Below are 24,289 nucleotides of genomic sequence, written 5' to 3' on the forward strand. Positions count from 1 at the left end.
TGGACTGGGGAGCTGACATCACAGTCATCTCAACCAATTGGAATAACTGTTCTAAGCCAGGAGAAGAATTCAATCCTAGCCAATAATGAGCAGCTCCAATAGGGTAAGTCATAGCAGCGGACAAGCAGCATCCAACCATGACTTGTTGGAGAGCAAGAGCAGGTCTGGTGTATCTTGATTTGTTAGTCAATATTCTCAATAATCATTCACGGCTTACAACTGCTGGACAAAAACAAAAAAATCATGTAGCTTTCTGGTAGGAGTTGCTAGATGCAGTTGGGGCAGAAACTATGAATAAGACATTAGTTACCCCTCCTGCAACCCCAACTGAGACTAGATAACTCAGCACAGTGATTGGACCTTGGAACTTCATCATTGTATAGTTATGTTCCATGCATTTATCAGCAAAGCAACCAGGATAATGTCCCTTTACTGTATCTTGGGCACTACTTAAGAAGCTTAAAGAGACAATTGTACATAACTTCTGATACTTCTGTTTTATGCACATGTAAATTTAACAAATCCAGATAATGGGTAACATGACCAAGACCTGGGAAAAGAAAATCTATTTTGCTATCAGTGCATTTAGTTGATGTCAGATTAGCTGATTTGTACAAGATTTTAAAGATGGAGTAAATCTTGATTGTTGAAGAGTCATTGAACTCAATTATAAAAATAGTTGAAGGTCGGTCAATGAGCACAAGGTTTAAAAGATATGTCCAAGGAACAGTTATTTGGAGCATGTTTATACCCACCTTGTCTTAGCTATATAAAAGTGCTTGTTTTTCTGTTTTATCCCTTGTAATTTTAAATGATTCTATCATAGTATACAAAACAAAGTATCAATCTCATGTTATAAATCATGCATTTAAACAGATTTTGATCTTTTAATATTGTGTTATTACATTTCAGCAAAAGATTTTGACAGTGAAGGCGAATACTTGGAAATTACTGCCATTACTCGGGACCAGGCTGGAGACTATGAATGTCTCGCAAACAACGATGTGTCGTTTCCAGATATACGAACAGTCCACATTACAGTCAATTGTAAGTTGTCTTTTAAAGAATGCAATTCACTTAGAAAGCCAACTTATTTAGGTGTTTGTAATAAAAACTGAAAATGCTGGTAAGGATCTGAAAAATAAAGAAAAGTTAACAATTAGGTGAACTTGGAACCAGTTGTGATGGAGGATTCACTCCAAATAATGAGCCAATCTTTTTCTTTTGCGATGTTGACTGCCCTCCTAAGCATTTATCAATTTCTGTGTATTTTTTTAGAAAATAATTTTCTGCTTTTAATTCAGATTTTTAAATCGCTAATTTGTATTTTTATGTTTTAATTCTTTCAACTCTGAACTAGCCTTATGGTACAGATGTATACATATAACAACAACTTGTATTTGCATAGTGCTGTCAACATAATAAAACATCCCAAGGCACTTCATGGGAGCGTTATCAAACAAAATTTGACACTGAACCACATGAAATATTAGGGCAAACGACCAAAAGTTTGGTCAAAGAGGTGGGTTTTAAGGAGTGTCTTAATGGAGGAAAGAGAGGTGGAGAGGTTTAAGGAGGGAATTCCAGAGTTTACGGCCCAGGCAGCTGAAAACGTGGCCAGCAATGGTGGAGTGATTAAATAGGGGAGGCACAAGAGGTCAAGATTGGAGGAACGCAGATATCACCGAGTTCTGTAGGACTGGTGGCAGTTACAGAGATAGGGAGGGGCAAGGCAATAAGGGGATTTGGAAACAAGTATGAGCATTTTTAAATCGAGACATTGTAGGTCAGCGAGCACTGGGGTGATAGGTGAAAGGGACTTGGTGCGAGTAAGGATATGAGCAGCAAAATTTTAGATGAGTTTAAGTTTATGAAGGTTTGAAAATGGGAGTCCAGCTAGGAGTGTATTGGAATTGTCAAGAATAGAGGTAACAAAGGCATGGATGAATGTTTCAGCAATAGATGCCATACATCCTTTGGCTTTCACACACTGTCCACAAGATGCCAGTTCTTCAATGCATCAGCACGTTCAGCAAGGTAGTTTTGAAGTTGTTTTAATCTTAAAAATAAAAAGAAAAGTTAAATTAGTTAAATGAGAACACCTCTTCACCTATGATGAATTAATGTCATTTAGTGCAGTGTCCTTGCACACTTGTCAATGCCCTGGGAGATCAACTCCTTTTTTTCCAAATGAGGAATTGTATTGTAACAGAATTCTATTTGTCAATATTTGCCCTTCCTGGAGATTCACTATTTTGGACATTAGCTTGCATTTGGAACTGTTCCAAAATATATATGTTCCAGGGAAAGCCTGTATACATCCTGGAGAGTTCTATTTATTCATGCTTCAGGCAATCCTGGTGGCTGATGCAGAAACTCTCAGAAGCTAGTACTCAGCCAAACAAAGTTTTTCCACCTTGGCCATCTCCAGCTCTGCCTTCTGGCAAATCTGAAATGACGACCTACACATACGGAAAATCAAAGAGAATATTACTATCTGAGACAAATACTCTTAGTACACTTTCTGGTCAAATTGAGTTAGTTTTAATTATTCTGCAAAATGTTTGCTGCTTCTCTCTCAGATAGGACAGTGCCAATTGCTGGAGATAATTCAAGTGAAGAGCAGGTTCCTCAGATAGGGCTGTAAAAATCGGGAATCATAGCATCGTGGCCATGATGCTGGACTAGTAATCCAGAGGCCTGGATGAATGATCCGGAGATATGAGTTCAAAACCCGTCATGGCAGCTGTTGGAACATAAATTCAATTAATTAAATAAATCTGGAATAGAATGCTAGTATCAGTAAAGGTGACCATGAAACTGCCAGATTGTCTTAAAAGCCCATCTGGATCCCCTTTAGGGAAGGAAATCTGCCATCTTTACCTTGTTTGCATATATGTGACACCAGGCCCACAGCAATGTGGTTGACTCTTAACTGCCAGCTGAAATGACCTAGCAAATCACTCAGTTGTATTAAAACCACTACGAAAAAGTCTAATAAGAATCAAAACCTGACGGATCACACAGCATCGACCAAGGCACTGGAAATGACAAAGGCACACTCTGCCCAGATGACTCTGTAAAGTATCCTCACAAACATCTGGGGCCTTGTGCCAAAATTGGGAGAGCCGTCTGACAGACGAGTCAAGCAACATCGTCATAGTCACAGAATCATATCTTTCTGCCAATGTCCCAGACTCCACTATCACCATCCCTGGGTATGTTCTGACCTGCTGGTGGCAGCACAGTGGTATACATTTGGGAGCGAGTGGCCCTGGGAGTCTTGAACATTTACTCTGGAATCCATGAAGTCTCATAACATCAGGTCAAACATAGACAAGGAAACTTCCTTGTGATTACCAACTACCGCCCTTCCTCAGCTGATGAATCAGTACTTCTTCATGTTAAAAAAAGCACTGAGGGTAGCAAGGGCACAGAACATACTCTGGGTGGGGAACTTCAATGCCCATCACAGAGTGGCTCAGTAGCAGCACTACTGACCAAGCTAACTGAATCCTAAAGGACGTAGCTGCTAGACTGGGCCTATAACAGGTAGTGAGAACCAACAAGAGGGACCTTGTCCTCACCAATCTGTCTGTTACAGATGCATCTATCCAGGACAGTATTGGCAGGAGTTGTGGACATGAAGTCATGTCTTCACACTGAGGACACCCTCTATTGTGTTGTGTGGTACTACCACCTTGCTAAATGAAATAGATTCTAGCAGCTCAAACTGGGCATCAAGAGGCACTGTGGGCCATCAGCAGCAGCAGAATTATATTCCACCACAATCTTTAACCTCATAGCCTGGCATAACACTCACTCTACCATTAGCACCAAACTGGGGACTAACCCTAGTTCAATGAAGAGTGTAGGAGAGCATGCCAGAAGTAGCTCCAGGCATGCCTAACAATGAGGTGCCAACGAGGTGAAGTTACAACACAGGACTCCATGCATGCTAAATAGCAGAAGCAGCATGCTTCCCTTAGGGATGGGCAATATATGCTGGCCTTGTCAATGACGGTCACCTGTCAAGAACAAATATAAAATAATGTAATAGACAGAGCTAAGCAATCCCTCCAAAAATGGACCAGATCAAAGCTCTGCAGTCCTGTTACCTCCTGTCATGAATGATGGTGGGAAATTAAACAACCAACAGGAGGAGGAGACTGCATGAGCATTCCCATCCTCCATGATGGCAGAGTCCAGCATATGAGTGCAAAACACAAGGCCTTTTTTCAAATCCATTTTCAACCGTCTTAAACCAGAAGTGGAAAGTGCATGATGCATCTTGGCCTCCTCCGCAGGTCTCCACCATTATTGATGCCAATCTTCAGACAATTCAAATCAATCCACGTGATATCAAGAAACGGTTGAGTGCACTGAATACAGGAAAGGCTATGGGCCCCGACAACATCCTGGCTGGAGTGCTGAACCAGCTGCACCCCACTAGTACAGCTACAGCACTGGCATCAACCAAACAAAGTGGAAAATTGCCCAGGTATGTTCTGTCCACAAAGAACAAGGACAAATTCAATCCAGCCAATTATCACTCCATCAGTCTACTCTCAATCATCAGCAAAGCGATGGAAGGTAAAGGCCGGCTCAAGTTTGCAAATGAAATCCGACCCAAGCCCGACAGAACCACATCCGACTCCGAGCCCGACCCGGACAAGTCCTTTCATTTTTTCCCACACCTGACCTGACCTGACCTGACCATCAGTTAACCTACCTTCTGTTTTTCACTTTGTTGCTTATCTGCACTAACAAAGCCATCTTTCAAGTCCAGCAAGTATATTAACATTGGGGCCACTTACCGGAGGTGGTGATAGAGTGTGTCCGACTCAGCCCGACCCGACCCAACCCGAAACCTGGATGTGTGACCTGACCCGCACCCCACACGTGTCGTCGGGTCCTGTCGGGTTTGGGTCGGGTAGCCGGCCTTTAATGGAAGGTGTCATCGACAGTGCCATCAAGCGGCACTGACAGAGCAACAACCTGTTTACCAATGCTCAGTTTGGGTTCCACCAGGGCCACTCAGCCTCAGACCTCATTACAGCCTTCGTCCAAACATGGACAAAAGAGCTGAATTCCAAAGATGATATGAGAGTGACTGCCCTAGGCAGCATTTGGTCGAGTGTGGCATCGAGAAGCCCTAGTAAAATTGAAGTTGTTACGACTGAGGTGAGAGGAGTGCACCATCTTTTCTGGTTCCACTTCTCCACAGGTCACTACATATATTTGAATGTTTACTCAGTTACCGATGTGGTCAATCATATATTCTACTCTTTATCCCAGAATAAAATACACCAACCAGGTTTCTTTAATAAACAACAAAATTATCAGATTATTATCAAACAAGACTTATCCAATAACAAAGCAAAGCATTAACACAGGGATTGAAATATGAAAGTTCCCTTTTTAAATCCCACCCCCCCACCCCACATACACACACACAGAAAAAAGACAGAAATTCGCTCTGAAGAGGTCTATTACAAAAAAGGCAAAGAAAAGAATACTTTGGCCAAATACTTGCTAATTCTTGAAGAAAAAAAGAGAAGGTATGGAAGGAAGTCAGTTGTCCCTTTTGGTCTGGTGTCTGGGTACAGGGAAACTGATTACTGGGATCTTTTCTAAAGCAGTTATTCTCAGGCGGTGTTGAGAATTAATCTGGCAGGTTTTTTCAGCTTCTCAGGAGAGATGCAGCAGCAGGGATTTTAGCTCTCCCACACTGGATCTTTGCAGGATTTCTTCAAAGAGGTAGAGAAAGAGGTGAGCTGGGTGATTTTTTCCTTGGCAAGTTGATCTCCAACTGTCTTCAAAACAGTTTACACCTCAAGTGAACCAAAACAATATCCAAACCGCAAACAGAAAGTCAACCTCCTGACCTCCATAAACCTTGACTGTAGCTTCTCTATAAACATCTTCCCCAGGTCACCAAGGTTTCTGTTGTTCACATGATTTCCAGCAAAGGTTGTTGTCAAAAAACATCTCAGTGTCCTTTCAGTGAACTGCCAACAAAAAAGCAAAGTCCAGCATTTATGAAATCTTCAGCCTTCTAATAAATCCAACTCCACAATTTAAATATGAGTCCTCAAAAAAATATTTAATAAAAATATAGAAGCATATTCATAACAAAATCAATGGGTATCGGTGGGGAAATTAGTTGGAGTCATACCTAGTACAAAGGAAGATGGTTGTGGCTGTTGGAAGCCAATCATCTCAGCACCAGGGCATCATTGCAGGAGTTCCACAAGGCATTGTCCTAGATCCAACCATCTTCAGCTGCTTCATCACTGACTTTCCTTCCATCAGAAGGTCAGAAGTAGGGATGTTCGCTGATGATGGCAGTTTTCAGTTCCATTCGCAACTCGTTAGAGTCCCATCTTCACACCTACCTTCGTGTTGTGTGGCACTACCACCATGCTAAATGGGATAGATTTCGAACCAGTCTAGCAACTCAAAACTGGGCATCCATGAGGCACTGTGGGCCATCAGCGGCAGCAGAATTGTATACAACCCAAATCCGTAACCTCATGGCCCGGCATATTCCCCACTCTACCATTACGATCAAGCCGGGGGACCAACCCTGATTCAATGAAGAGTGTGGAAAGGTATGCTAGGAGCAGCACCAGGCATACATCAAAAGAGGTGTCAGCCTGGTGAAGCTACAAGCCAGGACTACTTGCGTGCCAAACAGCAGAAGAAGCATGCAATAGACAGGGCTAAGCGATACCACAACTAACAGATCAGATCTAAGCTGTGCAGTCCTGCCACATCCAGTTGTGAATGACGGTGAACAAGTAAACAACTAACAGCAGAACGACGCTCCACAAATATCCCCATAGTCAATGATGGGAGAGCCCAGCACATCAGTGGAAAAGACAAGGCTAAAGCATTTGCATCCATCTTCAGCCAGAAGTGCTGAGTGGATAGTCTATCTCGGCCTCTGCCTGAGGTCCCCAGCATCACAGATGCCAATCTTCAGCCAATCTGATTCACTCCACGTGATATCAAGAAACGGCTGAAGGCACTGGATGCTACAAAGGCTATGGGCCCTGACAACATTCCTGCAATAGTACTGAAGACTTGTGCTCCAGAACTAGCCAGGCCCCTAGCCAAGCTGTTCCAGTACAGCTACAACACTGGCATCTACCCGGCAATGTGGAAAATTTTCCAGGTATGTCCTATGCACAAAAAGTCGGACAAATCCAACCCGGCCAATTACTGCCCTATCAGTCTACTCCCAATCATCAGCAAAGTGATGGAAGGTGTTGTTGGCAGTGCTATCAAGCAGCACTTGCTCAGCAATAACCTGCTCACTGATGCTCAATTTGGGTTCCGCCAGGGCCACTCGGCTCTTGACCTCATTACAGCCTTGGTCCAGACATGGACAAAAGAGCTGACCTCAAGAAGTGAGGTGAGAGTGATTGCCCTTGACATCAAGGCAGCAGTTGACCGAGTGTGGCATCAGGCAGCCGTAGCAAAACTGGAGTCGATGGGAATCGGGGGAAAACACTCCGCTGGTTGGAGTCATACCTAGTGCAAAGGAAGATGGTTGTAGCTGTTGGAGGTCAATCATCTCAGTCCCAGGGTATCACTGCAGGAGTTCCTCAGGGGAGTGTCCTAGGCCCAGCCATCTTCAGCTGCTTCATCAATGACCTTCTCTCCATCATAAGGTCAGAGGTAGGGATGTTCGCTGATGATTTCACAATGTTCAGCATCATTCACAACTCCTCAGATACTGAAATAGCCTATGTCCAGATGCAGCAAGTCCTGGACAACATCCAGGCTTGGGCTGATAAGTGGCAAGTAACATTCATGCCACACAAGTGCCAGGCAATGACCATCTCACGCAAGAGAGAATCTGACCATCTCCCCTTAACATTCAATGGCCTTACCATTGCTGAATTCCCCACTGTCAATATCCTGGGGGTCACCATTAACCAGAAACTGAACTGCACCATCCACATAAATGCTGTGGCTACAAGGGCAGGTCAGAGGCTGGGAATTCTGCAGCGAGTAACTCACCTCCTATCTCCCCAGTGCCTGTCCACATCTACAAGGCACAAGTCAGGAGTGTGATGGAATACTCTGCACTTGCCTGAATGGGTGCAGCTCCAACAACACTCAAGATGCTCGACACCATCCAGGACCAGCCCAGTTGATTGGCACACCATCCACCATCTTCAACATTCACTCCTTCCACCACCGATGCACAGTAGCAGCAGTGTGTACATCTACAAGTTGCACTGCAGCAACTCACCAAGGCTCCTTCAGCAGCACCTTCCAAACCCGTGACCTCTACCACCTAGAAGAACAAGGGCAACAGATGCATGGTAACACCAATATCTGCAAGTTCCCCTCCAAGCCACATACCATCCTGACTTGGAACTATATTGATGTTCCTTCACTGTCGCTGGGTCAAAATCCTGGAACACCCTTCCTAACAGCACTGTTGGTGTACCTACAGCCCAAGGACTGCAGCAGTTCAAGAAGGCAGCTCATCACCATCTTCTGAAGGGCAATTAGGGATGGGCAATAAATGCTAGCCTAGCCAGTGATGCCCACATCCCAGGAATGAATAAAAAAAAAAGAAGCAGTCCATGCCCACCTGTAGCAAGATCTGGACAACATTCAGGCTTAAGCTGATAAATGGCAAGTAACCTGCACATCACACAAGTGCCAGGCACTGACCATCTCTAGCAAGAGAGAATTTAACTATCTCCCCTTGACGTTCAACAGCATTACCATCACTGAATCCCCCACGATCAACAATCTGGGGGTCACCATTGCCCAGAGACTTAACTGGACCGGCCACATAAATACTGTGGCTACAAGAGCAGTCAGAATTTGGGTATTCTACAGTGTGTAATCCATCTCAATCCTTTCCATCAACTATAAGGCACAAGTCAGGAGTGTGATGGAATACTCCTCACTTGCCTGGATGACTGCAGCTCCTACCACACTCAAGAAACCTGACACCATCCAGGAAAAAGTAGTCCACTTGATTGGCACCCCATGCAAAACCTTAAACATTCACTCCCTTCACCATCAATACACCGTGGCTACAACATATATCATGTACAAGGTGCACTGCAGCTACTTACCTAGGCTTCTTCAACAGCACCTTCGAAACCCATGATCTCTACCACCTAGAAGAACAAGGACAACAGGCACATGCGAACACCACCACCTGCAAGTTCCTCTCCAAGTCATACACTATCCTGGCTTGGAACTATATGACTGTTCCTTCACTGTCGCTGGGTCAAAATCCTGGAACTCCCTTCCTAACAGCACTGTGGGTGTACCTACACCAGATGGACTGCAGCAGTTTAAGAAGGTGGCTCACCACCATCTTCTCAAGGGCAATAAGGGATGGACAGTTTGCTGGCCTTACCAGTGATGTTCACAACCCATGAACAATTAAAAAAAGTCACCTGAGCCAGTAATTTTTCTAGGATTGAGTTTTTTAAGCTGTGGTTAACTTTTTTGTGCCTGATTATTCCCCACCTGATCATCACTTAAAGTTTTGATACCTTAGAATTAAGATGTCCTTTCCATACTGAGTAGTTGGGGAGAGGAATTGCCAGCACTAACTATAGGGATCTCTTCTAGATCCATGACACATTTTCTCTGAATGATATCCCATCTCTCTTTATTTTTACTTCAGACTGATCCTACCTGTGTGACCAAGAATTTGGATCTGTGCCCAAAACAGGCAGCATCACCAAAGTGATTGGGCCTTAGACCGCACCAATCATAATTCAGCTGTCAGCAGCAATCAGGCAATCTGATGCAGCTCGCTAGTCAAAAACTGGCCAAATGCAACCAGCTCCAATGTTAAGCCAGGACGTGGGAGGTGCAGTGGAGAGCAACAGGTCTGCCCCTGTATTTCTGTAGAGCTAGGGGGAGTATTCTTGTTGCTCCTGGCTCCACAGAAATGTAACTTGTAAATAGATTTTTGGCTGCTAGTTAGACCACTCAAGACTCAGAATGACTGGCAGGAGCATGCATGTGACAGGCTCTGGCCATTTGTAGACAAATTTGAATCAGGATTCGACAATTGCCAGTAAGCAATTTATATATGGACAGTGCCTAAATCCTGTTTCAGGCAGGAGGCCTGCACATAATGGGGGACTTACATGCTTCGCGGCAGGTTTGGAGGCGGGTAGAGCATAAAATTGGGTGGGATGGTTAATTGGCACTAGATTTGGCGGGCTGTCCACAGAAGAGGCGACATGGGGTTCTCAGTGCCACTTTCTCCGGACGTCAGAGACCCCCATTGCCACCCTAAAATCCCGGCCCATAAGTCGCCCACTTCTAATTTGGCAGCTGTCATACTTCCGGGGGAGGATTGAACAGACGACATCGTGACCAGAAATTCATCCCTTTATCCATAATTCTATGCTCCAATAAATGGGCAAAACAATGTTGAATTTCTCTCCTAGTGTGCTTCCTCTTAGTAAATCTTATCTGCACTCTTTCAAGTTAAATATATGTGGCGTTGTGACCTTATTACAATTGATTTTTTTTCCACACCAACAATTCACTGACATCTTTCTTCTCACTCCTGTTAACCCTTTTTTGTCTCCAACTAAGTGCTTAGTAGCTCAGCTCCATACCAACTCTTACTATTTTATTGCAACTACAACCTGGATCTTTTCCTAAAATAAAAGCAAAATACTGCGGATGCTGGAAATCTGAAACAAAAACAAGAAATGCTGGAAATCTGACACCGTCAGATTTCCAGCATTTCTTGTTTTTGTTCTGGATCTTTTCCTCTTCTCTCTAAAACTGACTTGAAGATTGATTGTTTGGAGAGCACGCACAGTTGGTTGCTCTTTAATAGAGTCATTTCACACATGCTAAGGAGCATGAAAGGAGCAGCCACCATTACAAATTTAATTTGTAGCAATATAAAATCTAAGGACACGAGGTAATTTTTCAATAATTTAACTCTGACCATCAATCAACTACAATTCTTGAGGGCACTCCATTAATTTAGAGAAAATTCGCAGCTATGGTCCTTGTTGCATGATAAGCTGACCAATTTTATTGATGAAGCTGAATGTATAAATAGGAATGCTTTAACCGCAGTGCAGACCAGCAACAAAAAAATCTGGCTAGTTGTGCACCAACCTGAGTTGAAATTCAAAATCACTTGCTGTTGTTAGGCCAGTCTTTTTCCAATGCCACCTGAGTATAAATACGATTGAAATAAAACACAGGAAAAGCCAGTGGCTGCAGCAAGCCTGTCCATTTTTGATAAATCCAACCCTAGCTACCTACTTCTTACAATATTGATGCTCTTTCTACAGATACATATAAATGCTGTTTAAACCTATTTATACTATCCACTTTAATGACCTTCCTTCGTAACTTATTCCACAAAGGTAATTACCTCAGTGTAAAAAATGTTTACCTAAATTCACTACTTTTCATTTTCTAATTTTAAATTTGTGTTGCTTGATATTTGAATTGTCGGCAATGCTCTGAATTCTGCACAATATCCAAAGTATTGGGGAGGCAGTGGCGTAGTGGTAATATCACTGGCATAGTAATCCAGAGCCCAGGCTAATGCTCTGGGGACATGGGTTCAAATCCCACCACAGCAGATGATGAACTTTGAATTCAGTTAATAAATCTGGAATTAAAAGCTAGTCTAATAGTGACCATGAAACTATTGTTGATTGTTGTAAAAACCCATCTGGTTCATGAATATCCTTTAGGGAAGGAAATCTGCTGTCCTTACCTGGTCTGGCCTACATGTGACTCCAGACCTACAGCAATGTGGTTGACTCTTAAATGGCCTAGCAAACCATTCAGTTCAAGGACAGTTAGGAATGAGCAATAACTGCTGGCTTAGCCAGCGACACCCACATCCCACAAACGAATAAAGAAAAATATATATATATGAAATATCTTTTATGGACAGAGTTTTGGTGTGGAGGATCTTGTATCCACCCACTTCCATGATCAGGGATTATTTGGTTTGCATGGGAGGCTCCCAGCAGCAATCTTGCTGCTAAGAGAGAGCCTATCAGTGTGAAGAGAAGAATTCCGAGGGGTAGATCAGCAGGAAAACTGAAAAGGCAGCAGTATCATTTAACGGGGCAGAATAAGGAAGAAACTGGCATTTATAGAGCACCTTTCATGTTCTCATGCTGTGCTTCACAAACAATGCAGTACTTTGTGAATGAAGTCATTGTTATACAGTAGAAAATGCAGCAGTCAGTTTACACATAGCAGGCTGAATTTAGCACGGCCGTTTGGAGCGGGAATGGTGGCGTGGGAGGCCAGAGAATCACGTTGGACACATCTGCATGGAAATCCGACGTTGTGATGTCAGTTCCGGATTTAGTCAACAGCGGGAAAGCACTAATCTCCAGTGCGCTGGAAATGCAATTTAAATTGCTGAGCGCTTAGTTTTAATATATTAGCATCTAATTCATCACGATGCAGCGGGGAGCCTGGAACTAAGTGGATGGCAGGCGGCCCTCACGTGCCTTCGGATTCCCGGCCATTGAAAGCTGGTGGCACTGAGGCAAGGTCTTGGTGCCACATCGGCCAGGCAGCCATGACCGGCACTGCAGAGGGGAAGAGGGGAGCTGAGGCCATTGTCGGCCTACAGTGCTGTGTGCTCTGCTAAGGGGTCGCGATCTTGGGTGGTCTGCAAGAAGGGGTTTATGGTCTCGGATGGTCTACAAGAGAGGGTATGTGGTCTGCAAGAGGGGTTGTCATCTCGGGCGAGAGTGCCGGCTGAGTGGAGTCTCAGGTGGGAGTGCCGGCTGAGTGGAGTCTCGGGTGGGAGTGCCGGCTGAGCAGGGTCTTGGGTGGGAGTGCCGGCTGAGTGGAGTCTCGCGTGGGAGTGCCAGCCGAGCAGGGTCTTGGGTGGGAGTGCCGGCTGAGCGGAGTCTCAGGTGGGAGTGCCAGCTGAGCGGAGTCTCGGGTGGGAGTGCCGGCTGAGCAGGGTCTCGGGTGGGAGTGCCGGCTGAGCGGAGTCTCGGGTGGGAGTGCCGGCTGAGCACGGTCTCGGGTGGGAGTGCCGGCTGTGGCGTCTTGGGTGGGAATGCCGGCTGAGCGGAGTCTCGGTTGGGAGTGCCGGCTGAGCAGGGTCTCGGGTGGGAGTGCCGGCTGAGTGGAGTCTCCGGTGGGAGTGCCGGCTGAGCAGGGTCTCGGGTGGGAGTGCCGGCTGAGCAGGGTCTCGGGTGGGAGTGCCGGCTGAGCGGAGTCTCGGGTGGGAGTGCGGTTGAGCAGGGTCTCGGGTGGGAGTGCCGGCTGAGCAGAGTCTCGGGTGGGAGTGCCGGCTGAGCAGAGTCTCGGGTGGGAGTGCCGGCTGAGCAGGGTCTCGGGTGGGAGTGCCGGCTGAGCGGAGTCTCGGGTGGGAGTGCCGGTTGAGCAGGGTCTCAGGTGGGAGTGCCGGCTGAGCGGAGTCTCGGGTGGGAGTGCCGGCTGAGTGGAGTCTCAGGTGGGAGTGCAGGCTGAGCTGGGTCTCGGGTGGGAGTGCCGGCTGAGTGGAGTCTCGGGTGTGAGTGCCGGCTGAGCGAAGTCTCGGGTGGGAGGGCCGGCTGAGCTGGGTCTTGGGTGGGAGTGCCGGCTGAGTGGAGTCTCGGGTGTGAGTGCTGGCTGAGCGGAGTCTCGGGTGGGAGGGCCGGCTGAGCAGGGTCTCGGGTGGAAGTGTCGACACCAACCTCTGGGTCTTCTGCCAGGACCTGCGACGGGATCACTAAATTCACCTCAGCAGGACCCCACAGAAAGCAATAAGATAAATGGCCAGATAATTAGTGTTTTAGGTGTTGGTTGAAGGATAAATGTTGTCCAGGACACCGGGAGAACTCCCCTATTCTTCCTTGAATAGTGCCATGGGATATTTTATGTCCAACTGAGAGGGCAGAGGGGAGCTCGATACAACAGTACAGCACTCTCTCAGTACATTAATGAGATGTCAGCCTTGGTTATGTGCTCCAAATCTGGAGTGGAACTTGATCCCATGACCTTCTGACTAAAAGGTAATAATTCTACCACTGGGCCAATACTGACAAGAAGTACCCCAAAGACTGCACTAAGTTCCCATGGAAAACTTTGATCAATGGGATAATCTAGTCCTATTGTATTGTAAAGAATCCCACTATAGCCTCTATTAGTTGAAGGATGTTAGACAAATCTTGTCCCTTTTTTAATCAATATATCCACACATTACAACTTTAGATTGGTATCTACTACTTATGGCTCTAGGGTTTCATGTATGTTGCCTAAATTAGCTCATTTCGAACTATCCTGTATACTTCACTCTGAAAGATATTGATTGTTAACCAAGTCAGATTTGTACACAGTCAAATGCCAGTACAATACTGAATGAAGTGCATCTTTACTTTTACTTGCTAGAGGCATTAAAGATTGAGTTGGACACAAGAGATGTATTAACTGACACTACTCTGTTCAACCACCTCTATATTAATACAGTTAGTGCCAATGGCACCAGGAAATTACACTAAAAATAAACAGATACTTTCTATCAATCGACAGAATCTGAATTACCATTAGCACAGCAATAATTTAAATGCATCACAATATCTCAACTGTAGCTGGGTTTTGCTTACTAACAGTAATTACAATGAGTTTACAAGTCAGAACAAAGCTCTGCAGTCCTGCCACATCCAGTCTTGAATGGTGGTGGACAATTAAACAACTAACCGGAGAAGGAGGCTCCACAGACATCCTCATCTTCAATGATGGGAGAGCCTCGCACATCAGCGCAAAAGACAAGGCTGAAGCATTTGCACCATCTTCAGCCAGAAGTACCATGTGGGTGATCCATCTTGGCTTCCTCCTGAGATCCCCACCATCATAGGTGTCAGTCTTCAGACAATTTGATTCGGCCCACGTGATATCAAGAAACGGCTGAAGACACTGGATACAGAAAAGGCTGTGGACCCTGACAACATCTCAGCTGTAGTACTAAAGACTTGTGCTCCAAAACTAGCCGCACCCTTAGCCAAGCTGTTTCAGTACAGCTGCAACATTGGCATTTACCCGATAATTTAGAAAATTGCCCAAGTATGTCCTGTCCACAAAAAGCAGGACAAATCTAATCCGGTCAGTTACTGCCCCATCAGTCTACTCTCAATCACTAGCAAAGTGATGGAAGGTGTCATCGACAGTGCTATCAAGCGGCACTTACACAGCCTGCTCACTGATGATCAGTTTGGGTTCCACCAGGGCATTTGGCTCTGGATCTCATTACAGCCAAACATGGACAAAGGAGCTGAATTTCAGAGTTGACGAGAGTGTGGCATCAAGGAGCAGTCGCAAAATTGAAGACATTGGGAATCAAGGGAAAACTCTCTGCTGGCTGGAGTCATAGCTAGCACAAATGAAGATGATTGTGATTGTTGGAGGTGAATCACCATAGCCGTAGGACATTGCTGCAGGAGTTCATCAGGGTAGTGTCGTAGATCCAGTCATCTTCAGCTGCTTTATCAATGACTTTTCAACAACATAAGATCGAAAATGGGGTTGTTCAGTGATGATTGCACAGTTTCAGTGCCATTCACAACTCCTCAGGTACTGAAGCAGTCCATGCCAGCGTGCAGCAAGGCCCAGACAACATTCAGGGTGAGCTGATAAGTGGCAAGTAACTTTTGTGCCACATAAGTGCCAGACAGTGACCATCGCCAACAAGAGGGAATCTAACCATCTCCCCTTCATATTCAGTGGCATTACCATTGCTGAATCCTCCACCCTCAACATCGTGGAGGTTACCATTGAGCAGAAACTCAACTGGAACAGCCATTTAAATACCATGACTACAAGAGCAGTTCAGAGGCTGTGAATTTTGTAGCAAGTAACTCACCACATGTCTCTCCAAAGCCATTCCACAATCTGCATGACACAAGTGAGGAGTGTGTTGCAATACTCTCCATTTGCCTGACTGAGTGTAGCTCCAACTACATTCAAGAAGCTCAACACCATCCAAGACAAAGCAGCCCGTTAATCGGCACCCTAGCCAGAACCTTCAACTTTCACTCCCTGAACCACCAGCACACAGTGGCTGGAGTGGGTACCATCTACAAGATGCACTGCAGCAACTCGCCAAGGCTCCTTCAACAGCACCTTCCAAACATGCAACCTCTACCACATAGAAAAACAAGAGCAGGAGATGCCTGTAGTGGTTCATGAAGGTGACTCACCACCACCTTCCCAAGGGCAATTAAGGATGGGCAATAATTGCTGCCCTTGTCAGCGATGCTCACATCCCAAGAACGAATTTTTAAAAATGAACAATTCACTGGTAGGTTTCCAGTGTTAAAGTTGTCCCTTTGCGACATGAAAATGAAATGGTTTAACCTTGAGTAACAAGCCACTCTGGTGTTGGCCAGTTCTACATCCCTCACGATGCTTTGGCTTCATCTGTGGGTCGTAATCCCTGGTCATCATCTTTTCTTCCTAGCTTTAGTCAACCTTGCAAATATCATAATTCTCTGTTAGTATTATATTCTGTATTTTATCTCTGTACCTGGAGGTTAGGCTTTTAAATTAACTATGGCAATATATTTTATAATCTTTACTTCTATTCTCATCTAAACAATGAACTGTTCTTAAGTCTTAACATTACACTCTTAAATATTCCTTCATCTTTCAAAGAGTGCCTCAAGCTTCTATGCCCATTAAGAAAACTTTCTAAAACCTTCAGATTTAGTTAAACTATGTTTGACCTGAAAGATTTTAGGGGTGAATTTTAATTCTTTCCACCAAGATATGCAGGAGTTAGAATCAAAGTGGTCTATATGCTGCTCTTTTTCCCTGTATTCATTCCATCTTCGCTGCCTCCGGAGAATCCTTGGCATCAGGTGGCAGGACTGTATCTCCAACACAGAAGTCCTCGAGGCGGCCAACATCCCCAGCATATACACCCTACTGAGCCAGCGGCGCTTGAGATGGCTTGGCCATGTGAGCCGCATGGAAGATGGCAGGATCCCCAAGGACACATTGTACAGCGAGCTCGTCACTGGTATCAGATCCACCGGCCGTCCATGTCTCCGCTTTAAAGATGTCTGCAAATGCGACATGAAGTCCTGTGACATTGATCACAAGTCGTGGGAGTCAGTTGCCAGTGATCGCCAGAGCTGGCGGGCAGCCATAAAGGCAGGGCTAAAGTGTGGCGAGTCGAAGAGACTTAGCAGTTGGCAGGAAAAAAGACAGAAGCACAAGGGGAGAGCCAACTGTGTAACAGCCCCGACAACCAATTTTATCTGCAGCACCTGTGGAAGAGTCTGTCGCTCTAGAATTGGCCTTTATAGCCACTCCAGGCACTGCTTCACAAACCACTGACCACCTCCAGGTGCTTACCCGTTGTCTCTCGAGACAAGGAGGCCAAAGAAGAAGAATCAAAGTGGTCTATATGCTGCTCTTTTTCCCTGAATCTTAAAACCAGACCACTGAGGCACTTGCCTGGCTCAGGCAGAAACCATATGCATTTACACTAATCAGAGTCCTATTACTTAGACAGGACCTCAAAGCCAGTTTTACAGCTTACTGAGCATTGTAGGCTCCACTCAGTAGAAGCTATCCGACAAGAAGTTGAGACCCTCCTAGGTTAGTAAAACATGGGTCAGATCCAGGTAAGAAAAATGGGGAGGTCACATATTATTTGGAAAATAGGAATCTAAATGGGGTAGAAGAGCATTGGGATCTAGAAGTACAAATGCACAAATCACTAAAAGTTGAGATGTAGGTCAGTAAGGCCATAATAAAAGCAAAGTAAGCACTAGGATTTATCTCTAGAGGGATATAATTGAAAAATCGAGAAGTTATGCTAAATCTGTATCAAACTTTGGTTAGACCATACTTGGAGTACTGTGCACAGTTATGGTCACCATATTATAAAAACTATATAAAGGCACTGGAGAGGATGCAAAAAAGATGAAAAGGATGATACCAGAACTGTGAGCTTATACCTGTCAAGAAAGGATGAACAGGCTGGGTCTCTTTCCTCTGGAAAAGAGAAGGGTGAGGTATGACCTAATAAAGTTCTTTAAAATTATAAAAGATTTTGATAGAATAGACAGAGAGAGAATGTTTCCACATGTGGGGAAGAGTAAACATAGGGACCATCAATATAAGATAGTCACCAAGAAATCAAATAGGGAATTCAGAAGAAACTTCTTTACCCGGAGAGTAGTGAGAATGTGGAACTCGCTACCACAGGGTGTAGTTGAGGTGAATAGTATAGATGCAATTAAGGAGATGCTAGATAAGCATATGATGGAGAAGGGAGTAGAGAGCTATGCTGATAGAGTTAGATGAGGAAGGATGGGAGGAGGCCGAGATGACCATAAACACCGGCATGGACTGGTTGGGCCAAATGGCCTGTTTCTGTGTGTGTTCTGTGTAATTCTTGCCGGAGAAGGGCAGCTCGCAGTGTAGCCTGTTAGTTACATTTTGTTCTGCACCCTTCAGCTCAAAATGTGTTTGTACCTTAACTTTCTGGAAGTGCGGGCTGATAACAGGGTGCTGGAATTTAAATGCTCACCGCCAATCTCAGCGGCGAGCTTCAAAGATGGAATGTTCATTGCGGAGCTGGCGGGATATTCAGCATGGCGGCTCATTTAGGTGGCCAGGGTGGATTTCCATCTCCCCGATGACATGGAGGGGGCGGGCGGTATGTCCCCAGCAACATTGTCTGGTGTCACTGCGTAGGCGCAACGCCATTTTTAAAGGGCTTCCAGCCCTTACATTTTGTTTAAATATTTAAAAGAATAGGCATTTTAGATTTAATTTAAAACCTCAAAAAAATTTTTCCATCCCCTCTCCCACCCCCCCATATCCATTCAATTCATTCCTTGCCCTGTCACCCCCCCCCCCCAAAATACTTACCCTGTGTAACTGATCTTCCTCCGCAAAGTTCATTAACTTTTAACTTCACCCCCTTCCCACCATTCCCTCCACCAATCAGAATAATTTGACCTCACTCCCCACCCTCCCATACTGAAATACTTACCTGCTCCCCCTTCCCACCAGTGTCCCGCATCGGATCTCCGAACGGAGATCCGAAGGCGCAGCAGTGCTAGCCACCGCTACCAAATTGGCACCGGAAGGGATGGTGGGTGCGGGTAAGTATTTAATTCATTCATTTGCATTTTTTTGACTAAACTAACGCTGCTCCTGTCGCCGAGCGGTGGGGGCCGCCACAAGGCCTCACTGCCGCCGGCAATATCAGGCTGGGCCTTTCCAGTGTCGAGGCCCATGGCAAGCCTCTCCCGGAGACATCTTCCGGCCTCCAATCCCCCGCCATGAACCCCAACGTTGTGGGGGGCTGTAAAATCCAGCCCACGGTATCTGGAACCTCAGTGAACGATGGGAACAACAGTATATCACCCTAAACAATGCAATTTAAGGATTGAGAAATAGAGGAACAACTAAGAAGGAAGGTGAATTAGAGTCAAAACAGGTGCAAAAAGAGAAATAACAACAGGGAAAGAAATTGGATTGAGAAAGAGAAAAAGAGAGAAAGAAAAAGTAAGAAAAAAACTTTAAAAAATTATATTTGTCATTTTTAAATTTCTAAGAACAAATTCCCACCTAATGGAATGAGACTGCACAGTTTAAACTGATCAACTTCTGGGCCAGAGAGGTTTATTGAACCACCGCTAATAATAATAATCATGTCGTTAAAAAGGTTCTTATGCTGTTAAATACCAGACCTATCTTTCTGTGCAGAGTTTACTAGGAAATTAATTTGCAAATTCAGCAAGTTCTTAAAATAATGGGGAGGCTAAGGGCAGGACGCTGTCTGTGCAAAGCAAATGGTGGAGCAGCACAAATCAACCAGTATGTTCTAAGGTTTGTAACTCACGGTGTATTTGCACATTTAATAACAGTGTGCACTGTTAACACGCCATTATTATTACAGCAAGATCTGGCCCAATTCTTTTTGTGGGGCCAGGAGGAGCAGGAGTGCTGCTCTAGACATTACAAAAATTGTTTGAGCTGCTGTCACCGCAGGCTCTGCCCACCAACCCCCCCTTGCCCCCTCCCATGTTCCTAAAACCCTCCCGAAACCCCCTTTTCCCCCAGTGACATACCTTGCTACCAGCCAACCAGCCAGGCAGCCCCCATCTGACAAGCATCAAGACGGGCAGCTCATCTCTATTTAAATGAGGACCTGCTGTTTGCATGGACTGGGTCTCTGCTACACATTCTGCTCGATCAGCCATGACCTGACTAATAATAGCCAATTAAGATGACCAATTTAGCTATGTGAATCACTTTCACAAGTGTCATTCAACTAAAAAGACGTATGTCAGAAACTGTAATTGGCAGATTTTTATTAGTTTTCCAAATACCATAATGCCCCATCGCTCCGCATTTTTCATTTTGCAGAGTTTAAATTACAAGGAGGAGATAACACTCTCTTTCAAGGCCTTGCTAAGGTTATCTGCCCAAAGATCATGACATCAGTCTGCCTTTGTTCTTCCATTTTGACAGGCTCCCAAGTTCAAGCTGCTACCAAGGTGCTAATTAGTCATACCAGGCTCTGTCAAAATCTGGGTAGGCCGAGTATATTTTGCAAGGATTAATCTCTTACAGAATCAGTCATCAGTGTGTACAATTTCCATGCATCAATTTTGCCACTCCCCTTCATAAGCTTGAAAACCTAATTTTGGTCACCTTGAAATCTCTTTTCCAAAAAGCATGTGCAATTTCCTTAAATTTTCTCCCATAACTTAAATTTCTGATACTCAGAATCAGCTTCAAAATTCCTCTTGGCACTCTCTCAAGCAACATTATCTAAGGTTTCATTCTGTATTAATTCATATTAATACAGTGTTTTGTTTTGACTGCCATTTTTAGGCCCAAGGCTCTTACTCCCTTTCTAGGTGTCTCTGAGTTTGATGAACCTTCCTCCTCATCTACTTTTCATCCAGTCATGCCTCCTTCCTCTTCCTACTTCTCCATCATTTCCTGCTCCCCCTTCTCCAGCGCCTTGCTTTCCTTGATTGTTGCTCTGTCCAGCCTTCTTTCCTTCCTGCCACCATCTTGAATAAGCCCACAGCCTCCCATTGCACATTCCTTGGCACCCTGTTATGCCCATCAAGCAGCATAAAATCATCTCCAAAAAATTATCATCCTATTTTTGCTCGATTCTCACCTTGCACCACTTTATCCATGCACTTTTTTAGGTGTCTCATGAATACATGGAAGTCAAGGTTGTATAATGTCATCAGGACCCCACCATGTTTTTAACTGTAAAATTCCAAAGTCCCGCCCTGCACCTAACCCGATAAGTAAAACCTGACAGTGTTGGTTACTGAGGCTGACTGAAAACACTATTTAAATGGTACTGAGATGCAGGCATTCAGATCACAGTAATCTGTGCGGTATTGTTCTTTTTGGAGATAATTGAACCCAGCGATTGCATGTTTCTGATTTTTTTTCCTTTACACTGAAAAGGCACTCACAGCTTATCATGGGTGCCATTCTCGCTTCATTGTTTCGGATAGAGAAGGTGAAGAAACAGTAGCAGCTTGGCAACCAATTTCCTCACCATTGCATCTTTCCAAAAACATTAAGAGGGTGCTGCATGGGGACAAGAATTACCCACTCCACTCATGACATCCCTTCACAACCTCACCATCCTTAAAGGCATGGGACCAGCAGCAGCTTCATTGATCACACTATAGCACTCTTGAAGCAAAGATTCATAGGAACTAGCAGCAGAAGTAGGCCATTCAGCCCCTCGAGCCTGCACCGCCATTCAACTAGATCCTGGCTGATCTTCTACCTCAACACCATTTTCCTGCAGTATCCCCACATCTCTTGATATCTTTAATATTTAGAAATCTGTCAATCTCTGTCTTGAACATACTCAATGACTGAGCCTCCACAGCCCTCTGGAGTAGAGAATTCCAAAGATTGACCACCCTCCTAAATGGCCTGCCTCTTATTCTGAGACTATGTCCCCTGGTTCTAGACTCACCCAACCAGAGGAAACAGCCTTCCTGCAACAACCCTGTCAAGCACTGTAAGAATTTTATATGCTTCAATGAGATCACTCATTCGTCTAAACTCTAGAGAATATAAGCTCAGTCTCCTCATCTCTCCTCGTTGGGCAATCCTGTCATCTGTCTGATGAACCTTTGTTGCATTGCCTCTATGGCAAGTATATCCTTCCTTAGCTAAGGAGACCAAAACTGCACACAGTACTCCAGATGCGGTCTCACCAAGGCTCTATACAATTTCAGCAAGACTTCTTTACTCCTGTACTCAAATCCTTTTGCAATAAAGACCAACATACTATTTGCCTTCCTAATTGTCTGCTGCACCTGAATGTTAGCTTTCAGTGACTCATGAACAAGGACATCCAGGTCCCTTTGGACATCAATAGTTCCCAATCTCTCACCATGTAAGAAATACTGTGCATTTCTGTTTTTCTTCCCAAAGTGGATAACTTCACATTTTTCCACATTATATTCCATCAGCCATGTTCTTGCCCATTCACTTCCCCTGTCTAAATCCCCTTGAAGCCTCTTTGCATCCTCCTCACAATTCACATTGCCACCCAGTTTTGCGTCATCCACAAATTTGGAAATATTACATTTGGTCCCCACATCCAAATCATTGATATAGATTGTGAATAGCTGGGGCCCAAGCAGTGATCCTTTCAGTACCGCACTAGTCACAACCTGCCAACCTGAAAATTCTTACTCTGTGTTTTCTGTCTGTTAACCAATTCTCTATCCATGTCAGTATATTGCCCCCAATCCCACCTACTCTAATTTTGCTTACTGAACTCTTGTGTGGGACCTTATTGAAAGCCTTCTGAAAATCCAAATACATCACATTCACTGGTTCCCTCTTATCTATTCTGCTAGGTACATTCTCAAAAAACTCCCAACAGGTTTGTCAACCATGATTTCCCTTTCATAAGTCCATATTGACTCTGCCCAATCCTACTATTATTTTCTAAGTGTCCAATTATCACATCCTTTATAATAGATTTGAGCATTTTCCCTACTACTGATGTCAGGCTAGCGGGTCTGTAGTTCCCCATTTTCTCTCTCTCTCCTTTCTTAAATAGTGGGGTTACATTTGCTACCTTCCAATCTTCAGGAACTGCTCCAGAATCTGTAGAATTTTGGAAGATGCTCACCAATGCGTGCACTATCTCTACAGCCACCTTTTTCAACCCTCTGAGATGTAGATCATCAGGCCTGGGGGATGTATCACCTTTCAGTCCAATTAATTTCTCTAGTACGACTGTTTTACTAATACTTTCTTTCAGTTCCTGATTCTCACTAGTCCCTTGGTTCTCTAGTATTCCTGGGAGAATTTTTTTTATCTTCCTCCATGAAGACTGACACAAAGTATTTGTTTAGCTTCGCTGCCCTTTCCTTATTGCCCATTATAAATTCCCTGACTCTGCCTGTAGTGGGCCCACATTTGTCTTTGCTAATCTTTTCCTTTTTTCTACGACCGAGGCGGGAGTAATGCACTGTTAATTCAGTCCCATTACTCCACAGGTCACAGCATATTATTAAAGTTTCCTACCTACCGGAAATTAGCCAAATTAAACACTTTATTAACCGCCAGAATAAAATACAGCAAATCAAGTATCTTTAAACAACAACAAATTAACTGTTTATTAATAAACTAAATCTTAAATGATATTGAGATAAATCTATGTCTAAAAAGATTGTATAACTTATTATTCCTATTAACCCCCATGCACATACACATAAAACCAACAGTTGACCGTTTTTTTATAAGAGATACAGCACTGAAACAGGCCCTTCGGCCCACCTAGTCTGTGCCGACCAATGACCACCCATTTATACTAACCCTACAGTAATCCCATATTCCCTACAACAGCCAATTTACCTATCACCTGCAAGCCTTTGGCTGTGGGAGGAAACCGGAGCAGCTGGCGAAAACCCACACGGACATAGGGAGAACTTGCAAACTCCGCACAGGCAGTACCCAGAATTGAACCCGGGTCCCTGGTACTGTGAGGCTGCGGTGCTAATCACTGCACCACTGTGCTGCCCCATTAAAATGATGTTTTAAATTAGAGCTGTTTGTTAGGAATAAATAAATAGCTGGGTTGTAAGCCCTGGTTGGTTACATTCCTGGTTCAGTGAGGTGTCCCAGAGTAGAATAGTCAGATGCCACTCAAAGTCTCCAGGCGAATTTGACAAACAATCTGTAATGGATAGGCGTTCATAGCATTTTGGCTGCAGCAGGCACACAGATCTTTCAACGAAGAGTATAGCAACAGGTCTATTTG

At 44.6% G+C, this 24,289-nt stretch overlaps 1 protein-coding gene across 3 annotated transcripts in view; it reads left to right on the plus strand.

The window, feature by feature from the left end:
- The window catches only part of negr1 (neuronal growth regulator 1), a 751,054-nt gene that overhangs the window by 513,947 nt on the left and 212,818 nt on the right, over positions 1-24,289 (plus strand). For all 3 annotated transcript variants that reach the window (XR_010975514.1, XM_068037244.1, XM_068037246.1), the window contains exon 4: positions 913-1,047. Coding sequence is in view for 2 of the 3 variants with exons in the window: in XM_068037244.1 (XP_067893345.1) it covers positions 913-1,047 (135 nt within the window). In the remaining variant the exon portion in view is untranslated. The remainder of the gene's footprint in view (positions 1-912; positions 1,048-24,289) is intronic.

This window comes from Heterodontus francisci, chromosome 8, assembly GCF_036365525.1.
Source record: "Heterodontus francisci isolate sHetFra1 chromosome 8, sHetFra1.hap1, whole genome shotgun sequence".
NCBI lineage: Eukaryota > Metazoa > Chordata > Chondrichthyes > Heterodontiformes > Heterodontidae > Heterodontus > Heterodontus francisci.